This window comes from Meleagris gallopavo, chromosome 8, assembly GCF_000146605.3.
Source record: "Meleagris gallopavo isolate NT-WF06-2002-E0010 breed Aviagen turkey brand Nicholas breeding stock chromosome 8, Turkey_5.1, whole genome shotgun sequence".
NCBI lineage: Eukaryota > Metazoa > Chordata > Aves > Galliformes > Phasianidae > Meleagris > Meleagris gallopavo.
This window is the reverse complement of record NC_015018.2, coordinates 3,580,055-3,601,266: the sequence shown is the minus strand read 5'-3', so window position 1 is coordinate 3,601,266 and position 21,212 is coordinate 3,580,055. Positions and strand designations below refer to the sequence as shown.

The following is a 21,212-nucleotide window of genomic DNA, read 5'->3' as shown; positions in this document are numbered from 1 at the left end:
TCCGATCTTCTTTGCTGAAAGGACTCCCGTCATGTCCCTGTGGCAGATCAGGACACCCCCTTTGGTGCCTGATATTATATGCAGCTGCAGTCATCTGGCCAGAAAGTGTGGTACACGCGGTCAGGACGTGCCCTTGTACAAGTGGAAGTGTTGACCCAGGATAGAAACACAGCCTCTATCTTGCCCTGGAGAGCAGACCTTCCCCTCTTGGTACCCCTGAAACATTTGTATTTCTTCCCGTGAGTCTTTGAGACTTCAGGATCACTGGAAGGAACGAAATGCTATCAAAGTGTTCCAGTATTACTGTCAGATCACAGTAATCTGTGCACAGTAATCATCCGGTGAGACACCTGGAGCTGTAATTTCTTTTCCACGTGAAGAACTGGCTCCTCCTCAAAATTAAGGACCGATTTAAAACCTGCACAGCTGTACGAAGTTGACTAATGCCAAGGGTCTTGTTTCTGTCCATAGTGCCCCAGTGGATCTACGTGATTCCTAAGTACTCTCTGGAAACTGCTGTTCTTTGCCAGGTTATAAACATATAAATTCCCGTGGTCCCCTACACAAACGGGATGAGGATCCTCCATCCACTTCTGCTGGACTCCAGCACTGGCTCCCCATGCCTGCTCAACACGTGCTGGCTCCTTAATGACAGCCAAAAGGCAGCAATTTCTGAACGCCACGACCACCTGTATGTTTCTACAGCAACCACGCAGGGAGAAGCAGACACCCCTTGAGATGCTGCAACACGCTGCAGGTATCAGGGTGGCACTGCAGACAGCTTTTGCTTAACAGCGTGCCGAGTTTGCAGGGTTGGCACTTCTCATGTCAGTTGGCTCAGGAAAGGAACATTGCTGCTTCATCCTGCATCAGTAAAGACCAAAGAAGTGCCAGAAAGATAAACTTTTGGCTGTCAGGGCTGATACCACCTTGACAGCTTTGGTTACAAGTGAATTACCTGATTCTACTCATGTGGCTGCTAGGCTATTGATTCAGGTCTGTGTGACAGCTTTATCATTTCATCGCCTGGGTTTAGTGCTCTGAATCCAAACAGTGACATTAATGAAACATTCTTCCAATAATTAACAATAGTATTCCTCAGCGCTCATCTAATGGGCTTTCAAGAAGCTGCCTTCAAAATTCATTTCATAAACTGCCATCTTTTTTTTTTTTTTTGGAATTTATCAAACCTTGTGGTATAATCGATATTTTGTAACAAATGCAAGTAGTTGTCAGACTGTAAACAATGAGGCAGTCACTGCTAACTTAAAAGTCACCATTTCAAGGGTCAGCATACAGGTATGTGCAGGAGGGAGCTCTGCCGTTTTTGTTTCTAGCTTGCTCTATGTGTGTGCACAGGCACAAATTAGGGTCTGATGAGAAAGCATTCAGATTTCTATTCACATTTGCAGCAGAACTGTAACTAAGTCTTAAAGGTAAAAAGTAGTCATCACCATCCAAGGGCTGCACAATATACTTATTTATAATAGTTTGAGTTAAAACTGACATTGAGAGGCAAACTGTCCAGTCACTGAGATCACACAAAAGCAGGCGGTAGGTAACTACTGCAAGAAACTAGAACCACTGCAGCTTTGAACTGGTAGAGACGCCTTTAGATACCAACCTGTTACGATGAGTGTGTGACACTTTGTGGAACGCCCTTCATAGTAGTGCCTGCCTCGAAATACATGGATCCTCCATGTTTTTTTCTCTGTGGAAGCTGAGATTTCTGTAGGTTATTGGTGTTGTCACAGTGTTTTAAAACAACCGACCAACCAGACAAAATTTTCCATCTCTTTTGTGTTTTGCTCACTTAGAAAAAATACCTGAAGTTTCTATTTTTCTCTGGACAGACCTTGTTCTGCCTCACATTGGGTACTGCACTACCCTTCTACAGCCGCCAAGTTGGTCATTTGAACCTTTTTTAAATACGCAACACGGAGCACAAGTTATAGGAAGCCACCAGACTGTTAGTGCCTGCTCGGAGGGTCATGCAAATTAAATCAGTGTCAGGAGCAATGAGTATCACACCTTGATTGGTCAGCCATTGAGCAGCTCTGCCACCAGGGGAAAGTGCTTGTGCCTTGCACCGCCAACTCTGCCAATGTGCTGGTTAAAAAGCTGTAAATTGTACAACAAGACTGAGATATTCTGTTCTACTTACTGAATCCAACCAAGCTATGCTAATATGTAACTTCCCATAGGAAAGTACAGATGATCTTTTTCACGCTGTCCACCTGTATTGTTCTGGCATCCTCCCGATTCTGGCACCCGCTGCTCACAGTCTAGGATCTGTATTATTTTACAGTGTTGTATCCCCATAAAAGAAAAATCTGGAAAAAAGAATTACACTCCTGAATTTTTCTATGCTTGGAAAAGATTTCTTGAAGCCCTCTCTTTCCTACTGGTATTTAAGTCACAGAGAGTCATTACAAGTGCAGCTAAAATTAAGTCAGGTTTTAAAAACACGTCCATTACTGGAAACGGTAAAATTTCTTACGCTCTTTGCATTGTAGGAAAAGGCACAAGCACTTGAACAACACAGAGGAGGAGCTGTCAACGGGTTTCGTGCTTGGTGGCAAGCAGTACAGCGCACACTTACCAGAGTTTGGCATGCCAATCCTTCACAGCACTAAAGCTGGTAGAGCCGTGAGTGTCCAGAAAAAGCAGGCGGGTAGGAAACTGAGAGGAGCCAGGAGATGGCATTTCTCTAAGAACCTCATGACTGCGTCAGCGTAATCAGTAAAAAGCAACTGACAGATCTTGCAGTAGAAATGGTGTAGTGAAATAAATACAGTATCTTAAACAGGATTAAAATAGAACATTTTACTAGTTATTTCAAAGAATAGATTCTTTTTTCTTCCATCATTCTTGTCTGTATGTTCAGATTCCAGCTAAACTCCAAACAGATATTTCTTTTTGTTAGGTACCAAGTCCAAATATGCCAAGGTAAAAGATTTAGGAGAAAGAAATAGTCGATCTTTTTGTTTCTCGCATGGTAGGCTACGTTGCGTTTCTCATGCCTAAAAACAAGTACTGTCACTCAAAATATTTGGTCAGAAACCTCAAGTTGAAAAGGAGGTATTTGACAGAAATGTCACATTTACATTAGCATAACATGCGAACAGCTTCTAAAGACAAACACTAAAAGAAGTTTCCCGTAGGAGAACCTGTGCGAGGGGAAAACAAACAAAATCACGGTAGCACAAGTCCATTTACTACCAGAGCAGAACCAACAACAACCGTCATCCAGATCTTGAGGTAAAACTTAACCGTATGGGCAGGAAAAGAAGGATGATGCCAATCTTTTCCTCATTAACTGCACGCATTTATCACTTGACTCTTCAAATCTTTTAAGAGGTATTGGTATTGTTTTCACAGCTAGTTCGATCTCATCCTGAAGAAGTTGGCGTAACGTAACAGGATGCTTTTCTCATGTAAATATACGCTTGTTTTTCTTTTTTTCCCTAATATCTCATTGGAGAAGAACAGTTTGCTCTGTATTGCTAATGCTTTTTAGCTACTACCTGGTAGTTATGAACAACAGTATCTCACAGCTCCCTGCTGAAGGTGTAAAATGACGCATTCACTACTTCAAGTTACAAGCAGAAATTAAAAGCAGCTGCCAGTATTTTATAGCGTCTACTTCACAACTAATGCGTACTTCAAAGATTTTGAAACAATTCTGTGTCTTCTGTCAGACTTTGCCCTTCACAGCTGCATTTAGACGTATTAACCTTGGAAAATGTTCACTTTTTATCCCCTTCACCACGATCCGTTTATCTTACAGCAGGTTTCTGTTTGAGTGGAATGGAGTTTGTACCATTTAATCCAGCAGCTATCTGGGCTTGAAAATCTATCTATCCCCTCCCTATTAATTACTTTTTACACCTCTTTCTGTCTCATAGAGTCCTGTATCATCCTGGTTTATTTCAGCGGAATACAGCCATAGGATGACAATTATTGATGGATCGTAGAAACTGGAGCTAAAAGACTGTAAAAAGAAGAAAACATAACTGATGTGGGAAGAGATGAAAAGATGAAAAATTGTCTAGAGAAGAAAATTGGAATGAGTTAATTCACGAAAGAAAATGAATAAATCGCGGACAGGTAGCTCTGAATAAGATTAATTGCTACACGTTTCCTTCTCCTTTACAATTTTTACCGTACTTAATCAACTGTTTCACAGTTCTGCTTAAATACTCTTACAAATGCTAATTCCACTGTTACTTAAGTTTGGTACTTCGGCGTCGAGTGAGATTCTCTGCTTGCATAAACTGGCTGTATCGCTATTGACTTTGGTACTGTTAGTCAAATTTAACCAGCCGAGGATTTGCTCCGTTGACTTTCATGGATTTATTTTTAATTTATTCCTCTGAGCTCAGACTCAAGAGCTCTGGATATAAATCTTGAACATAAATAGACACTTTCCAAATCTAAACAGTATAGCCACAAGTACCGATACAGGAAAAACAAGCTAGGCATGTATAGAACTTTCTGAAAAGTCAACCAAATGTTGCTGTGCATATATTAGTAGTTTACCATTTATTAAACAATAAATCAAGATAAAAAAAACTAATTAACTTAAATGAAGTATTGTTTAGTGAAACGTGAGCCTGTCAAAATAGTTGCTGGGGGACAATTAATTGGTACAAATGTGAGTGCAAATTTTGTTTTTAAACTTTAAAGCATGTCGTCTGTAGTATACAACGTATGCGCACGATACAAATTTCATACATTTTCTTCAGTGACAATAAAAAGTGCAGTTTATTATAAACTGAAGTAAAAATTAAAATTAAAAAAAAAAAGAAAATCACAGTTTTGTCATTGGTATGTGAAGGTTATTCCAAGGGCCCATCCAGAGTTCCTCTTCATCTGACTGTGTGTGTTCACTGTGAGACTCCAAGGGCTCTTTTACGTCCTCGTTATCAACAACAGATTCTTGCTCTTCTGTGCTTTTCATTTTGGAGCCCCCTGGCTTCGTTACTACGTTTTCAGACCCTATAGAGGAAGCAAATGAGACGCTACAAGGTCTCGCGTTCACTTTATCACTAGAAGACGGTCCCTTTGACAATGTGTTCAGTGGGACGTTCTCCTCGTGTGTCACCGCAAGCTTGTCCAGTTTCTTGAACTGTTTCCCCAGCCTCACCGGAGACGTCACTTTTAAATTATTAGCAAGGCAAACACGACGGGTTCTGACAACAGAGCCATTCTGCGCAATGTAGATGTTACCATTGACGTTGCTTTGAATATTGGGGTTATTAAGACGATTCCTCTGGCTGGAATCAGGAGCGCTGTCTTCTCCGGTAGAGCTGGTCTCGTACTCCGGGTCAACTATCAACTTGATCCTTTTCTTTCTGGCCCACTGTTAGACAGTAAATGGAAACGTGATTAAACCTCAGTATGATTTCTTACAGCTTTTTGTCCTTTTTCCAATCTATCTCATCTTTCATCTAGACATTTCATGGGAAATTTTGACTTGCTCTTCTGCACCGCTCCTTTCATATTGTACATCGGTGCTTTCTAACTCTTCTGACTACCGCCGCATACTACTGTCATATATGCCTGATAAGCTTGAACACACAAACAATTCCTTGTACTTGAAAGTCTAGTCCAACTTGATGGTTGGACTAGATGATCTTACAGGTTGTTTCCAACCTTGTGATTCTATGATTCTATGAAAGTTATAAGAATGAACTCAACTTGTGAACAGCATCACATCACACATAAGGCATAAAATAAGCTATAAAAGGTATAAAGGTGTAAAAACTTCAAGGGGGGAGTGGAGGGGTGAGTTCTAAAGATGCGTTCAGCTTGGCGGCCATTAAGTCAAAGCGCATCTTCTTTTCAGAACTCTGGATACAAAGACATTGCTTTGAGAGCAGATTTCCGTATATCGGTATTAGTAAACCAGTCGTATTGCAACAAAGCAATGTGTTTGTCTTACAAAGAGATATGAAAAACAGCTGAACTAGCGTCCCTTTCTGACCGAAGTTGGAAGGCACTTACAAAAATGAAATTGATTAAGTGATACTTTCAATAAAATAGTATACTAAGGGGTATAAGGCTTGGGAAGGCCTTGGAAGTTTTCTTTCACAGCATTACTAAATGGTAGATTCAGTGCAGAAGTAGCATCAAAGGAGTCTATTCCATATGCAACGCCACGTAAAGGACAGTAAGATCTCAGGACCAACGCAAGGGAAATTGTCAGGCACAGTGTTAGCAAAATTGGCTCTCTGGAGAAAGACTGATGTGAGGCTTTGTACCAGTTCCAATCTAGAAGAATCAATGGGGATGATTTGCTATTAAATGGAAGGTGGAGAAAAGAGACTTTGGATTTCTATAAAACGTAAGTACATTTTTAAAGAGTTAAAGCAAAAAACTTCCATGTTGCAGAGACTTTGTACTAATAGTGATGAAAAACCCCATTGCTAATTCTGAGTGTCTCCTGGGAATACACTAAAACGAACTACTACTGTTGAATTACTAATGAAAACATGTTGTTTCACTAAGGCAGCAGATAACATCGTGATAGACTCCCACATCAACACATGCACATGCACATAAGAAAAGCCAGTTTTTAGAGAAAGAAAATCATGCCAGGTACAAATGGGTGAGAATTCTTGAGCTTTTGAAAAGTTGTACTTCGTAGAAACTACTTCTAGGTGTATTAATTTGTTTCTGATAAAGACATACGATTTTCTTTGCACAGGCAAATGCCAGTGGATGAAAGGACTAGTTTAAATGGGATCTGCATGCAAATATACTATGTGCAGCCTGACTTCGTGCTACGTGGGAATACAAGAAAGTGAGCAATCATAAATCTAGGTCACACCTCAAGTGAGTTCAACTCCAAAGTTGAAAAGTTACCATCACAATTTATTGCTCAAGTATCATACCCAAGTATCGAAGTATTATTAAAATTCAAATGTTCTTCTCTGTCCTCTCTGACAGAGACTTCTTGGCAGAGCTTCGGTGAATATGCCAGAAGTTGTACTATCTTAAAAGCAGACAAAAGGCTAATCCATTACTGGCTCGATGGCTTTTTTTTTTTTTTAACTTATCAGGATAAATGGTTGAGAAACAGCTCTATGGGTTTTGATACAAAGCAGATAAACTGTAGATAGCTTGTGTGTATGCAAAGCTTTTGTGCTTCGCTGTCAGAATGGATAAGAGCACCGTGAAGCAGTACACCATGCAGCAGGTGTTGTTTCCTTTTTGAGAACTCAAACGTCCCTTTGAGTTGCAAACGACAGAAATCCCTCTGATGCGATCATCCTAGGCAGAAATGTGCTGCTCAAAGTGCTGTAAGACTTCCCTATTGAATGGCATTAAATACTGCAGATTAGTGAATTTTGAAATACAAATACCAAAATACTGAACGTAGGTGACAGTTACCGATCACCTTCAGCAATAGTTTGGCAATGCTTCTCAAACTTTTAAACAGATTTTTGTTGTTGTTGTTTAATTAGAACAAAACACTAAAAAAATGGAAGGGCAGAAGTTTGGAAGTACAACTCATTTCCTCTTCTGACCAAGTTCACTTTGTACACCTACCTCTAGACTTCTGCCTTTTACATTGCCGATACTTGAATCTCACAACCCAGAAACAGTTTAATGCCAGTGCTGCTAGTAATACTCAGCAGTTCTGGAAATCCTGCTTTGCTGCAATTTCAGTTTCCACCCTGGAGACGGGGTGAGGTTTACAGCCGAGCTTGGTGAAGTTTAGCAAATGCTTTTATGGTAGGGAAATGTAAAATATATGACATTTAAGTCTCTTGTTCTTCAACGTTTTGCGACTTTTCCTTCCTCAAAGTGCCACCGTGTGACACAGATGAAACCTGTGTGAGCACAGGGCCCTTAACAGGTTTCTGCCGTCAGGTTCGTGAAGCTATCCATCACAGTTAATGCAAAATGTAACATAGCTTGGCATCGCTATATGCATACCGCTAAAAGGATTAAATGTAAGATTTAACGCAATGCTATACGATTTCAATCGGCAGAGAAATACTCTGTCCTGCCACTGTTAGATGAAAATTAAGCTTTCTGCATCCACCACCACGTATATGTGAATAGTCTTTCAGAAGAATTACGTTAGTTTGGTAGTCCACAGTTCTGTCCTTAAGGCATATAAGATTGAAAAGCTGAAGCAATAAGCTTTGTGTTTTTCAATTTGGCTATCTCTAGACGGGTGCGTACTGTTTAGGAAAGACCACACAGAAGGCACAGCAAACAAGATCACTCCTTCTTGCAAAATGTCCACCTACTGTTGTTCCCTTTTAAAAGGACGTAGAATCACCAGCAGTCTCAGATTCTGTAACAGCAGTGTCAAGGGTGTCATCTGATTGAGACCTACTTTGCTCTTGGGATCCCTTTTTTATTTTCTTTCTTTTCACGGTGATGTCAGAACTCTGAGTCTCAGTATCAGGGGAAGTGGTAGTCTTGCCAGAAGTGGCACTAGCTGTGCTTTTTATTCCCCCAGTACCTTTGGAATTAACACTGATTTCACTTCCATTCTTCTTGACAGCTTCCTCCTTGTCACTAGCATCCGTATCAACCTCTTCTGCACTTTCATCCTCATTATCCCCACTGTTGAAACCTGATTTTCTTCTCTTGTCTTCTTCCTCAGCAGCACTTTTAGCACTTTTTGCATTTGCAGATGTTTTAGAAACTGTCTTATTCTTCGTGTTATCTGTTGTCTTATCAGGGCTTGCACTGACTTGCTCCGTATCTGCTTGCTCTTCTTCTTCTGAAACCTCTTCTATCGTGTCTTCTATTTCAAGGCTGGCAGAGGAGGTTTTGCTCTTGTAGCTGGATCCTGATGTCTTCCTGTAGCTTGTACCTGATGTGTTCGAGCTGACTGATTTCTGGCTGGATCGCCTTGCTCTGCCACGAGAGCTACTTCCCCTGCTTTTTGTACTTGACCTTCCAGTACTTCTTCTACTGCTGGAGTCGCTGGTTCCTGATTTGCTGAATGAACTTCGTGTAGATGAGCTCTGTGAAAGGCTATCGTCTTCATCGCTGTCAGACTCTTCCTCGTCACCGTCCTCTTCAGAAGAGTCCTCCTCCGATTCACTGCTGGAGCTGGATCCAGAGCCTTTGTCGGAATCCCCGATATCACGCCCAGATTCCTCATCGGAGTCCACGGTACTTTCAGTGGCTTCATCTTGGTCCAGAGTTACTGTCAAATAGTCTTTATCTTCTGACTCTGACCCAGAGCTACTACTCTTCGCAGACGACTCATCTGAACTGTATTTTCTTCTCCTCTTCTTCTTCTTTTCATAATCGCTTTCCTCATGTTCGCTCTCTGCTGTGATACTTATTGAAACTCCTGACTTTGCTTCATCTCTTTCTTCTTCTCCTTTTTCTCCTGAAAGCACTGCATCTTTGCTAGCAGGCTCTTGAAATTTTCTGGAGACACTAATGCGTTTTAACACATGATTCAGCTTTCTCATTGAAGGTCTGTCATCTGTAGATTTCTGGAAGTAGCTTCCCCTGATAATCATGCTTTTCTCACCATCCGCCTGGCGAGCTGACATCAACTTGGCATAACTGGAATCTTTTCTACCGCCTCTCACTTTTTGCAGAATCATTGGGAATATCTTTGCTTTCTTCCAGGGAGCACGAGCAGACTCGCTTCTTCCTACTGGTTTGTGAGCACTGACTGCTACGCGACTCAAATGCATCACTGCTTTCAGTTTTCTCCTTCCCTGGCTGGTTCTATATGCTCTTCCAGAGCCATGCCTTAGATCCATCCCACCATCTAAAGGTCTACCTTCTATTTGAGCCCCTGCTCTCTGGCTTATACCTCTGCTTGACGGACCTCTGCTTTGACTCATTCCCTGCAAATTACGAAAATGGAACTTGATTAAAATTGGAAAGGTAGTTATTATGAAAACTTGTACCCCCAAAGTAAATCATCAGGAACAAATGCAACACTTTTTTCCGGCACCAAAACTAATGCGTTTTAGAATAGCTTCTCACCGAAGTTATGGGGAAAGTTTAACTTCCAGAAGAGGCTGCAAATGCACAACTACCTTGCCTTGCAAAAGAGAAAAAGACTGGCTCGTAAATGTTATCACTTCTCATGTAATGAAAACCCATGTGATGGATTAAAAATCTAGTAATTCTGAATATTAAATTAAAAAGTGAACAATTTCATCTCCTTTCTTCTGGCTGCCACTGACATTTTAAATTTTCTTTACGTTCAGTTGTGAACTCTATGTTAAATTAGTTTAGGTGACTGATTTTCTCACTGGAAAACCACCAGTTATAGGTTGAATATTAGTAATACTCCCTTCAGTTAACAATATAAAAGGGTATTACCTAAGGCTACGTGGACTTTTCATAGAAGTAGAAATCTACATTAAGGGAAGAAGCAATGCGCATAATAAAAGAAACTTTGCAATTACTTTTTTATTTCTATAAAAAGGAAAAGAGGTGCTGATGCAAACGTTAGCGGTCATCTGAAGGGCAAACGATTATTAGGATTGGAAGAGCTGATTATTTGGTCTGTATACAATATTCCCACTATTCTAATCCATTAAAAAAAAAAAAATCCATTTGATAAGGTTTACAATTGCTTCAGCTTGTTGCAGAGAGAGAATCAACACGCCAGAGACGCTTACCTCTTCTGCTGTTGTTCCATGTGGGCTGTAGTAGTAGCCGCCGTCGTTCTCCACCATGACTTCCCCATACTCATCATACATCCCCGAAGGAGACAACAAGCGGCGGCGGCTCCCATACTGAGGCAGTTCATACCTGGCAAAAACATCGCCAGCTCTTTGTGACGTGCCAATGTATTCCTGCATGTCTTCACAGAGAGCAATAAACGCACGCACACATCCCTAAAGGACGTTACTTTCTTTACTTACTATCTTTCTTTTCCCCCTACCATTAAGAAGGATATTTAATTTTTGTTGTTGCTTTTGTATCGGCAGTAGTGCAGTCTGAAGCCTCCTGCTGTTGGAACCAGCCATAAGTCACTACAGCTGGAGGAAGCTTATACTGCCGGGTCTCCAGAATCTCCCAAGTGCAATAACCTTACTTCAAAGTACTCAATTATTTTTTCTTTAACGTTATTGGGGGATCGGTTCTGGAGAATCCTTGCAATCTTTGAAAAAAATTCTATAATCTCTAAATTGAGTGCAGGCAAACGGGCTTTATCCAAACAAGGCAGAATGGCATTTTTCTAGGTAAATATAGAAAGCCAGATGCTGGCTGAGAACTATGAGAAGTATTGCTGAACTCAGACTGGCGAGTCACAAAAAGGCTATTTGACGAAATTCATTTCCAAGACAACAGATATACACAAATAAAAAAGTGAACATAAAAACGTTAATGACTACCAGTGGCTACGTGCTCCGTGGTAAAATTAGCTTCCTAAAGAATCTCTGAGTTATATAACACCCATTTAAGGTTCAAGAAGTGAGTTTTGTTATTAGCACACTCAGTCGTGGGTGCAAAGATTAAAGTAATCCTGGGGTGAAGGTAAGTCTACAGATCAGGTGCTGTAATAATAAACATCACCAACCTTGAAAAGCAGCATTTCTGAAATATAAAGGAAAAATGAAAACATACCCGTGCTCATAACTGTAGTAATCTTGCCCGTAGTATTCCTGCCCTGGGTCAATTCCAGACTCCATACTTAACTCCTGTCAAAAGAGAAACATGGATTGAATGCACAGGCACACAGAATGACATACGAAAAAGATACAAAGAACCAAGTGCAAAAAAAAAACCCAAAAAAACAAAAAACCCCAACAACCCAAAAAGAACTAATAATTAAAAGAACACTGATAACCATCAAGAACCATAATGACAAGTCAACACAAGCTTTAAATGACCCCTTCTGTGGTGTCTTCACTCTGAGTGACTGCTCTAAGTCAGCTGAATACTGACACCGAACTGGATTCAGTGCTAATGAAGTGTGATTTCTTGAGCCTCTCTCAATGGAAAAAATCCGTGTTCAAGTATTTGGCTATTTTACTTATACTCTTCATTCAGGTTTCTTTCTTAATGTTTGTATCCTACAACAACATCAGTGTGTACTTAAGTTCTCTCCACATGCTGCTGGCACTGGGCTGCTGCGTGGAATGTCCCTGCGCTGCAATAACAACAAAGAGCACCAAGACTTTGGTTTTGACAAGGGATGCATGTTGTCTCCATCACACGCTTCCAAGGGGAAAAATACCCTGTCCTATTAAACTAAAGTTGTCTCTGAACATCTTGTTGTTGCTTACAGTGGCTGTAGAAACTGTCACCATTCTCCACCGCTTATAACAAAGTCTCACACACCTGCTCCATTGCTTATTCTGGGAATGACATAGGGTCTAAGAAATTTGAAGGAGAAAGTGCCGCATTAATAACCCATCACTTCACAGCAGTGTGCTAATGCTTTCATTATCTTGGCAGGCCAACTGCTTAGTTCGTCTCCAGATATAATACTCAATTATCACTTGACTGACATCTGAAAAAACAGAGTGCGGCTGGATATCAAGGAACTGAACACAGTACTTGAGGTGCAGACTCAAAATATCAAGCACAGGGAGACGACTGACTCTCCGCTCCTGCCGGCCACTCTATGTGTGATACAAGCCAGGATGCCATTGGACTTCTTGGCCTCTCAGGCACGCTGCTGGCTCCGGTTCAGCCAGCTGTCAACCAGCACACCCAGGTAGTTTGCTGCCTAGCAACTTTCCGGTCACATTTCCCCAGGCCTGGGAGCTGTTACGACCCAAACGCAGCGCTCAGCCTTGTTGAATGGACAAGGCTGCCCACTGACCCAGCCCATCCAGATCCCCCTGCGGAGCCTTCCTACCCTCAGGCAGATGGACACTCCCATCCAGATTGGTGTCATCTGCAAACTCGATCCCCTCAGAAGATTGTGTAAAAATTAATATTAAACAAACCGGCTGAAGTACTGAGCCCTGGGAAATGCCACTTGTGACCAGCTGCCAACTAAATTTAACTCCTTTCACAGTGTCACCAGGGGCTCGGTAGTCCAGCCTGTTCTTTACCTGGCAAACTACACATCTGTTCAGGTAACAAGCAGCCAAAATATTAAATGGCAGTACGTTTCAGGTATTTAATGAAAACTGCATTGAGGGGTCAACAACAATACGACTTTCATGTTCATCTAAGACAGTCAGGAAAAAAAATACAACAGGAAAGAGGAAAGATCAGTTTTCATTAGGAAATGATGTAAAAGACATTTAAAATTTACTGAATAATTAAGACATGAAAAACAGCAGTACCTCTGGCCTGAGAAGGGAAGGTCTCAGCAACTGCTGTTGCTATAAAAGAAAACGAGACGGTATTAATAGGCAGCAACAATAAAGAAAGAAATCTTAAGACACAAGTCCTTCGCGATATTTCGTACGCAGTCACTTGGATACCTCCAAATTCAGCACGCACCACAAAAATGCTATGCACCTACAATGGTAACATGACTTCATAGTACACGATTGTATGGGGCTGCTGAATCATGGCCTGAACCTCTGACTGATCACCTGAGGCGAGCAGTGTGTGAGGCAAATCGCCTGTGCTGCAGGAAGGAGTGGAGCCTGGCTGCACCTCTCCTAGACCCATTTAAGAGCTGACTGCCAGTGGGGAAGGATCTCTTTGGAGATCCACTCCACCAGAGTCTATTTCATGAGCCCAGGATAGGGTGAGTGTTTTTCTTTTTTTTACTCTAATATAACAATTACATCAGCCAAACTCCTGGATGCACTATGCCATCTGTATATCCATTGATTATACAACTATTTATTTTATTTAGTATGAAATTTCATTGCTTATGTGGTGGTTCTCTAAATTATTTAACTCAAAAACTTATATCAGGGCCCAAAAGAACGATTGCATCATGTGTGTTGGAACAACCCTCCTCTGAAAATTCGGGGGGCCCTGTCTCAGCCAAGTTACTTGGCCAAAACTGAACTGTAGGAGATGGGGAAGATCTGTACCTGAATTAAGCGTTACAAATCAGCTTTGCAAAAGGAAGACAAATGAGAGTACAACAGAATAAATCTGCATTTTGTAATCCTACTAAATAAGGAGCAGCAGACCCCAGAGGCACTTCCTAAGATTAATCAGTACTCATCAGTAAATATCAACCATTACGATGGGAATGTACTTAGGAGGACTTACTGAACGAGTTCATTTAGAAAGTTCTCCGTGTTATTCATCGCTAGGAAAATGATTCTATGATTTTATGTGGGGAAATACTGGTGGTAGGTGGGTGGTTGCACTGCATGATCCCGGAGGTCTTTTCCAATGTTGGTGATTCTATGATTTGTATGAAAAAAGATGCTGTGAGGACAGACTGCACTGGGTTGCAGAAAAGGCCTGTGCTGAGCCCATGTGGTGGGCTGTAGCAGACGATTAGACCTGCTGCTCTAAAACATGAAAAGCAATGGAGGCAATTCCCTTGGAAACCTTTTGGCAGCCTGTCAAGCAGCAATCCTCCATCCTGGAGGTTAAGCTTGTGCCACAGTGTTTACCAGCCATCTGCCAGCGCGTCTATGCCTCCTGAATGCATCCGGTCTTTCTGAACCATTTGCACCTCTAAAACATCCACTGTTTCACAACACAGGCTGTATAGAAAAAGTATGTTGATAGAAGCAGTAATTTAAATGTAAGCAGGAACAGCCTTACCTCTTGCTGTGCATATCCTCGCCTTGAGGTCAGAAAAAGGAAAAAAAAGACATTAGTATACTTCTGCTTGGCTATACAAAGATGCATAGTGCCAATCTTTCTGGAGAGAGGTGAAAAGATAATGTGATAAGAAATACTGCCAGCATGGAAAGAAATGCAGATCTACGATACAAAACATGTCTGTCTTTAGACTCGCTCTGCACATACAAAATGTTGCAGGAGGAAGGCTAGTGAATCTCTGGGATCTATTTTTGCTTTAGATTGCAAATGAATGAGAAGAAATCCCTAATCCCCAGAAGCCAGAGTGCCAGTGCACCCAGTGCAACACAGCAAAGGGGAGCAGGGTAAATAAAGGTTAAACAAACATAGGCTTGGTTTTCCTTCTGTTTTTAGAAGATGTCCTGCCAAGTCACCTTCTCTGTTGTCTCCAAGACCTAGAATGACCATCTACAAAGAGACTGTTATTTTGCATATCTTTTTAAGCAGTGAAACACTTTCTCTTCTACTTCTGGACTTATCTACAGTGGTCTTGCTAGAAATTGGCCTGAAGCTTCTATTAGTAATTTAACTACATTATTGTCATAATTACACATTTACTAACACTTGCTCAGCGGAGGGGGAGTGGTATTATTTGTACTATCTATGACTATTGTGCCACAGGCTTTGTGCTGTGCATCTCTGGCAATTTCCTTGCTTATTTGAATTCATTTTATTGGAGCCGTTCATATGCGTGACAAATGCACTTATATCTATCGAAGTCTGTATCTTCACATTTTGTGCCAGAAAATTAAAAGGATTAAGAACAGCAAATAGCAATTTAAGTCTTTGTATCACTGTGTTCTGATTTTTTTTTTTAATTATTACTATGTTTAAGAAAGGAATAAAAAGTATGCTGAACTTAACATACTGCATAGTCAACAGTCTGGGGGAACTCATTAATTACATTTGAGCAAATAAAAAAGAACAGAGTACAAGTCATTATTATTCTTTACTGTTATCTCTAAAATTTCCTATTAATACTTATCACATGGAATTGATTATCAGCATTACATTAATGCTGCTGCCCATACGATATGAAACTAATGAACAACCAAAATGAAGATCACAAGATGACTTCTCAAAGCCCGCATGAGCAACACTGCATTTAGCTTCCTTATCTCCCACAGCAATCTTCAGGAAAAGGCCTTGTGTTGCACAGGGGATAAGTAAACTTATTAATCTTAATTGCTCTTGAGTAGTCACTATATTGCAGATTAAAGTTTTAGTACAAAGTTCTAGAATTTAGTTTGGAATTTAACTTTCTTAAAAGTAGCATAACACTTGAGAATTGCTTATATTTCACTTAAGTATAACTTTGTGTGGTCAGGATTAGTAAAAAAAAAAGAAAAAGGAAAGAGGGGAAAAAAAAAGTCCATTCACTCAATACAGCATAAGGATCGATTCTGACAAAAAGGCAAAGGTCAAAATGACATCGTTTGATTCCAGGAAGGAATTTGAAGTGTCTCTCCACTGAGGGAGGAATCGCTTCTGGCTTCTGCAGCCAAGACTTCATGCCAGTCAGTCTGAGAGAAAGCAAGAGTGCTACCCCTGTAGGCTGCAGGATTATATGCAGGTACTGTACGCCCATGGTATTTTGTATGAGAGATGAAACAGGAATGAATTCACACGTAGAAAATGTGGCAACCTTTCACAGGACTGTGCTGCTAGCATGAGTTAATGGAATTGTGGTTTGCCTAAAGCAACAATTTTCCCAATTACTGGCATCCCACCACGCTTTTGCTACTTCATACTTTTTATCTGTTTTCACATTAAAAAGGATCATAAAACTCAAATACTGCAGCTACTAATCAGTGGAAGCAACTGCTTATCAATTTGCCCCAAGATTTAAAATGGAGATTTCCCACAGTTCATAAGTCAAACCTGAAAAGAAAAAGAATCTGAAAGGGAGGTAAGCAATGGTACATTACTGCTTGATTTCAGCTTTGCGAACAGTTCAAAGGGAGGAAGAGTTTTCTCTACAGATGCAGTCTCTGTCCCTGCTCATAAGTCACCCCAGTCAAGCTGTTGCTAGAAGGACCGGAGGTTTATCAAGGATCACAAGAGTCTGCAAGTAACCAATCCTGACATCACAAGAAGAGGTCAGTAAGCCTTTATATGCTCAATGTTTTGTCAAGCAGCATACTGTTTATAACATCTCATAGCACAGCAGTACTGTCCAGACATTTCTATGGGACAGAACTTCCCTGGCATGGGTTAAAGCATGTGTTCTTGGTACAATTTCTTTCCCAGTCTAATACAATTCTTTTTTTTTCTTATTTATAATAAAGGCTATTCAAGAAACCAGCAGGAGAACCAAGGTTGCTTTAATTGTAGACAAAAATAAATTAGGTTTCATAAACTCCTCAAATTAATAAGGGCTTCAAGAATGAGAGAAAGTAGGTGTTCCTCATTAGTGAAGAGCTGATTACAATGACCCCCACAGGCTCTTTTGAGATTGACCGGGTGAAACTAAATATTTAAAAAGGAACTTTTGTGTGATGTCCTACTTTTCTGCCTAAGGAACGCCACAAATAAATAAAATCTTTGAAGTTTACCTTGTGAATTACTAAACATCTGCACGCCTACCGCGTGACACCACACACTGCAAAATTAGGCCACGTTTGTCTAATATTTCACTAGTTGGTGTGATGAGCATCACAGAGGTATCTGCCATGGATCTAAAGTGGGAGCTGGATACTTAAATACGCATTTCTGATGTAAGAGTTGATCCACTGTGAACACGCTCAGCACAATTTCCTATGCTCAGCTCTGGACAGTCGATAATCTCACTGAACCATGGCAGGTACGCAGAAGCAGGTATACAAGTATGCACCAATTCTTCTAATTCTGGCACTTAAATATTCAACGCTTCTCTAAGAGCTGCTTAATTTTGACAGTTTGCTGTTGCTGTGCCACTCAGAAAACTTAAGCACTACGGGCAGCTAACATACATAGGTGAATCTCATAAATTACATAGACTGTTACGGCAAACATGCTGTGATAGATAATTGCTCCCCTCACGCATTTGGCTTCTGTTCCTATCCATTACGTGTCTTGGAATTACAGTCTAGACCAACAAGAGCACAGACTTCACAAGGCACAGAAAAATTCTGATTCTAAAATTCAAGTCGGTGAAAGTTGCACGATGGGCTTCATGGAGTTTGATTCTGGGACAAAGAAAGAGAAATCACCTTCAGCAGCTTCCAACTGAAACACCCCCACACACGTCCTAACTGCAGATTTAAAATAAAAAGAGAAAATAAAAAAAAGCCGAGCACCGTGGAAATGATGAGTATATCTACAGACAGTCTGATAAATAATTATCTATCTTTTTGCTCCGAATTATAACGTTTGATACTGAAGTGGTTTTTAGTATTTCTTCATTCTGTGATACCTGCCTATCCAGGGTTTGTTTTCTTCTTTTTAATAGTCATTTTAAACAAATATATATTGTGTGTTTTGGCAAAGAACAAAATAAAACTTACACGTTGAACCAACCTAACATTCATTTAAATGCCCAAATTGCTTTTACTTACCATTTGTTTCAAAGGACAAGCTAATTTAGTAAAATTCACACATTTAATGTAAAAAGTGTGACTTAGATGACTGGAAGCAAAAGAGCCAGTAAGTAAATTACAGGGATTTTTGCAAGTACTTGAGAAACCTTCACTTGGTGACGCTAATCAGAGTAACTTTATTACGTTTTAAGATGAGCGAGATGCTTTAGCTGTGTAGTTGATAGCATGACAGTTAAAAAGAGACGTCAACAACATGAACGTGCAAAATAAATAATAAAAAAAAAGCTTTGTACATTAAATCGTTTACAAAATAAAAACATTAAACATGCAGTTACAACATAAAAAATGCAACGGAAGGCATGATGTAAGTGACACAAAGGAAAATGGCTGAGTTTACCAACAAATCAAGAGAATACCCTTCTTCGGACTTGGGAAATGCAAATGTGAGCTAAAAGAAAACATGCCAGCATAGCAGAGCTCTGCGCCATCTCCCATGGAATATAAAGATGCATTACTGTAACAACTCTGGCTCGCTTTCTTTGACACCCAATATTGGACTATTAGACTCCTCCCATTTGTACATCTTATGTGCAAAGCAAGGAATTCCCATTACAGCTACAGAAAAATCACTGTGCTTACTGGTATTACTCACAGCGAGGGCAGTAAAGCAGTTATTAAGCCCTCTGCTACCTTTGCGAACAAACGGACAGTTTTCCCCAAGACTTTCAGGTAAACAGACTAAGAACCAAGGTCATTGAACAGTGCTGGGAACAACTTGTACAATGACACATTACAAATTTCTGAGCGAACAGGTAAGATAAAGTCTTTCTATTTCAGGATTAGGTAAGGAGTAGAAAGAGACAGCAGAGAAATGGAAATAATCTGCATTTCTAGAGTCTGAGGCAGATAACCACGTGCTGCATTAGAGTCATCGTGCTCAAAAGGGTACATGCAGAAAACATTAAAGCGAAAATATTACAGTGCTGTCGACTGAGATGGAAAGCGTTTCTCGAGCTCCTCCACAACACAGCTCAAGCTGCCGTTCTGCTGGTTGTGCTCAGCCCCAGCCTCGGGAGTCGGCAGCTCTGGCATTGCAACTGGTTTGAGCTTAGAGATGTGCTTGGGCAGAACGTGGTTTTTGTCTATTTGGCTGTACATATTGGCCACGGACTTCTCAATCGCTGCTAAATTCTGAATGTTTTTAAGAATACCTTTCAGCTCCCTACGGGGAGGTGGCTCTGGCACTGTGGCCGGTGGTGGTACAGCTGGCTGTTTGGCAGGGGATTTTGAATGCTTTGCAGGGGAAAGGTGTTGGGTGCTGGGAAGAGATGAAGAAGAAGGAAGAGAAGCGGGGGGCAGAGTTGGAGGATGGGGTGGCAAAAGAGGAGGGGATGGAGGTGGAGGAGGCAGCAGAGGAGGAGGGGGTGGGGGAGTTTTAGGCGGGTCTGGAATGTTTTCTGTAGCTTCTCCTTTGGTTTGAGAAGCTAGAAAACTTTGGCAAACGTGTTTCTTTATCCTAAAAGACGGAGGAGTTGGCTTGCGAGTTGGTGGAGGAGAAAGTTCGTCAGGATAGTCATGGTGAGTGATGATTACAGAGGGGACCGCAGAGGGCTCCGGCTCAACTACTTCACAAGGTGTTGGAGAGGACAGAGGAGAACAGCGAAGGCAAGGAGAAGCAACCACACTTTTAGGAGACTGCTCTAGCACGTTATCTCGTTCTTGCAAACAGATGCTGTGCGTTGGTGAACGGGTGGACTTGACATCAGGAGATTTCACTTGCTTCATTTCCTGCAAAGCCTGCTGCTCAAATTGTCTTGCCTTCTCTTTTACAGTTAATGTGGGGCCACTTAGTTTTTGAAATAGCGGACTGCTAATATCAACTGTGCTATGCTGATTTTCAGTTCCTTCATTCTCTGCTTTGAGTCTTTCCTGTTGCCACTGAATGGGGTCCATGATAACTGGCCTGCACAGAGAACCAGGCGCGTGTCTCTTAGTAATGTGAGTTGGTACTGTCCACGCACGGTGACTGCCTCCCGAAGAGGCATCTCTCAAGACTAACTGCATAGGAGAAAGAGTATCTAGGGCATCGCTTCTTTTCCGCAGTAACCCAGCAGCAGCAGGACTCTGGGTGACACCTTCCACGTACAATGGGTTTTGAGTAGTTAGTGGATTCTCATCGGATAAGAAAGTAATGTTACTTGAAGATTTGGGGAGGTTATTGTTCAATGATCCATTGATATTAGATTGCTTGTGAGCCTCAATAGCACGAGAAGCAAAGCTGCTTATAACTCTCTGCCGATCTCCTTCTTCTAAGACTGACTTTTTTCCCCTGCTTTGTTGGAAATGGTAGAGAAGAAAAAGACTTGAAAGAAAAGAAGATAATCACATGTAAGGAAACATGCATGGACATAGATTTTTATGAGAGAGTAAAAAAGAACTTATGATATGAATCACAGCCATAACATTACTTCCAGCAAACTACAACTATCCAACAGAAAAAAAGTATACTAGACTACTGGGCAAGACATTTACTTTCACATCTTCATTAGGGAGGAAGGACTTGCAGAGGAGGAGATACTAAAACAGTTTTCTTTCTACTCAACAAGTTCAGAAATTGTTGACCTCTTCTACAAAACCTTTGGAAGAATCAAGGTCGGTACTGTACCCTGTCTCTACGGTGACACAAATCACCAATGCAACCTAGTATTTCTAGGCAGTTGTTCTGTGAGCTTCTTCGTTTCCATCTCTGACATGACAGTGGCACTGTGCCATACAGCTCACAGCCAACACAGAATATTCACAGGAATTTTTAAGGTAAGCCCATTCTACAATAATTGTGTGTCAAACCTCTGCTGTTGTATAAAAGTGTGTATGATTAAACAGTCAGTAAGCGTGCCTGTGCTGTCTTTTAAAGAGTGCCTATAAGTCACTCACAGAATTAGAACTATTCTCCAAGCCAACATGAGCCTGAAACCATGGCCGCAGGAGAAGTCAGAAGTG

General features: G+C 41.0%; 1 protein-coding gene and 1 long non-coding RNA gene across 7 annotated transcripts in view; one reads left to right on the top strand and one right to left on the bottom strand.

The window, feature by feature from the left end:
- Window positions 1-2,384: 2,384 nt before the first annotated feature.
- On the top strand, window positions 2,385-4,808 carry LOC116216869. Its single transcript, XR_004160439.1, has 2 exons — window positions 2,385-3,261; window positions 3,382-4,808. It is a non-coding gene; the product is annotated as an uncharacterized LOC116216869 (long non-coding RNA).
- Window positions 3,246-21,212, bottom strand: part of PCDH15 (protocadherin related 15) — a 566,546-nt gene continuing 548,579 nt past the window's right edge. For 4 of the 6 annotated variants that reach the window (XR_002117515.2, XR_004160438.1, XR_002117520.2 and 1 more), the window contains 6 exons: window positions 14,656-14,677; window positions 13,257-13,295; window positions 11,581-11,654; window positions 10,629-10,761; window positions 7,558-9,842; window positions 5,285-5,365 (listed from right to left, as the gene is read on the bottom strand). Coding sequence is in view for 2 of the 6 variants with exons in the window: in XM_031554340.1 (XP_031410200.1) it covers window positions 4,814-5,365; window positions 8,397-9,842; window positions 10,629-10,761; window positions 11,581-11,654; window positions 13,257-13,295; window positions 14,656-14,677 (2,266 nt within the window). In the remaining 4 variants the exon portion in view is untranslated. Of the gene's footprint in view, window positions 5,366-7,557; window positions 9,843-10,628; window positions 10,762-11,580; window positions 11,655-13,256; window positions 13,296-14,655; window positions 14,678-21,212 lie in introns of all 6 variants that reach the window. The other 2 variants (XM_031554340.1, XM_031554338.1) reach the window with 2 other exon arrangements.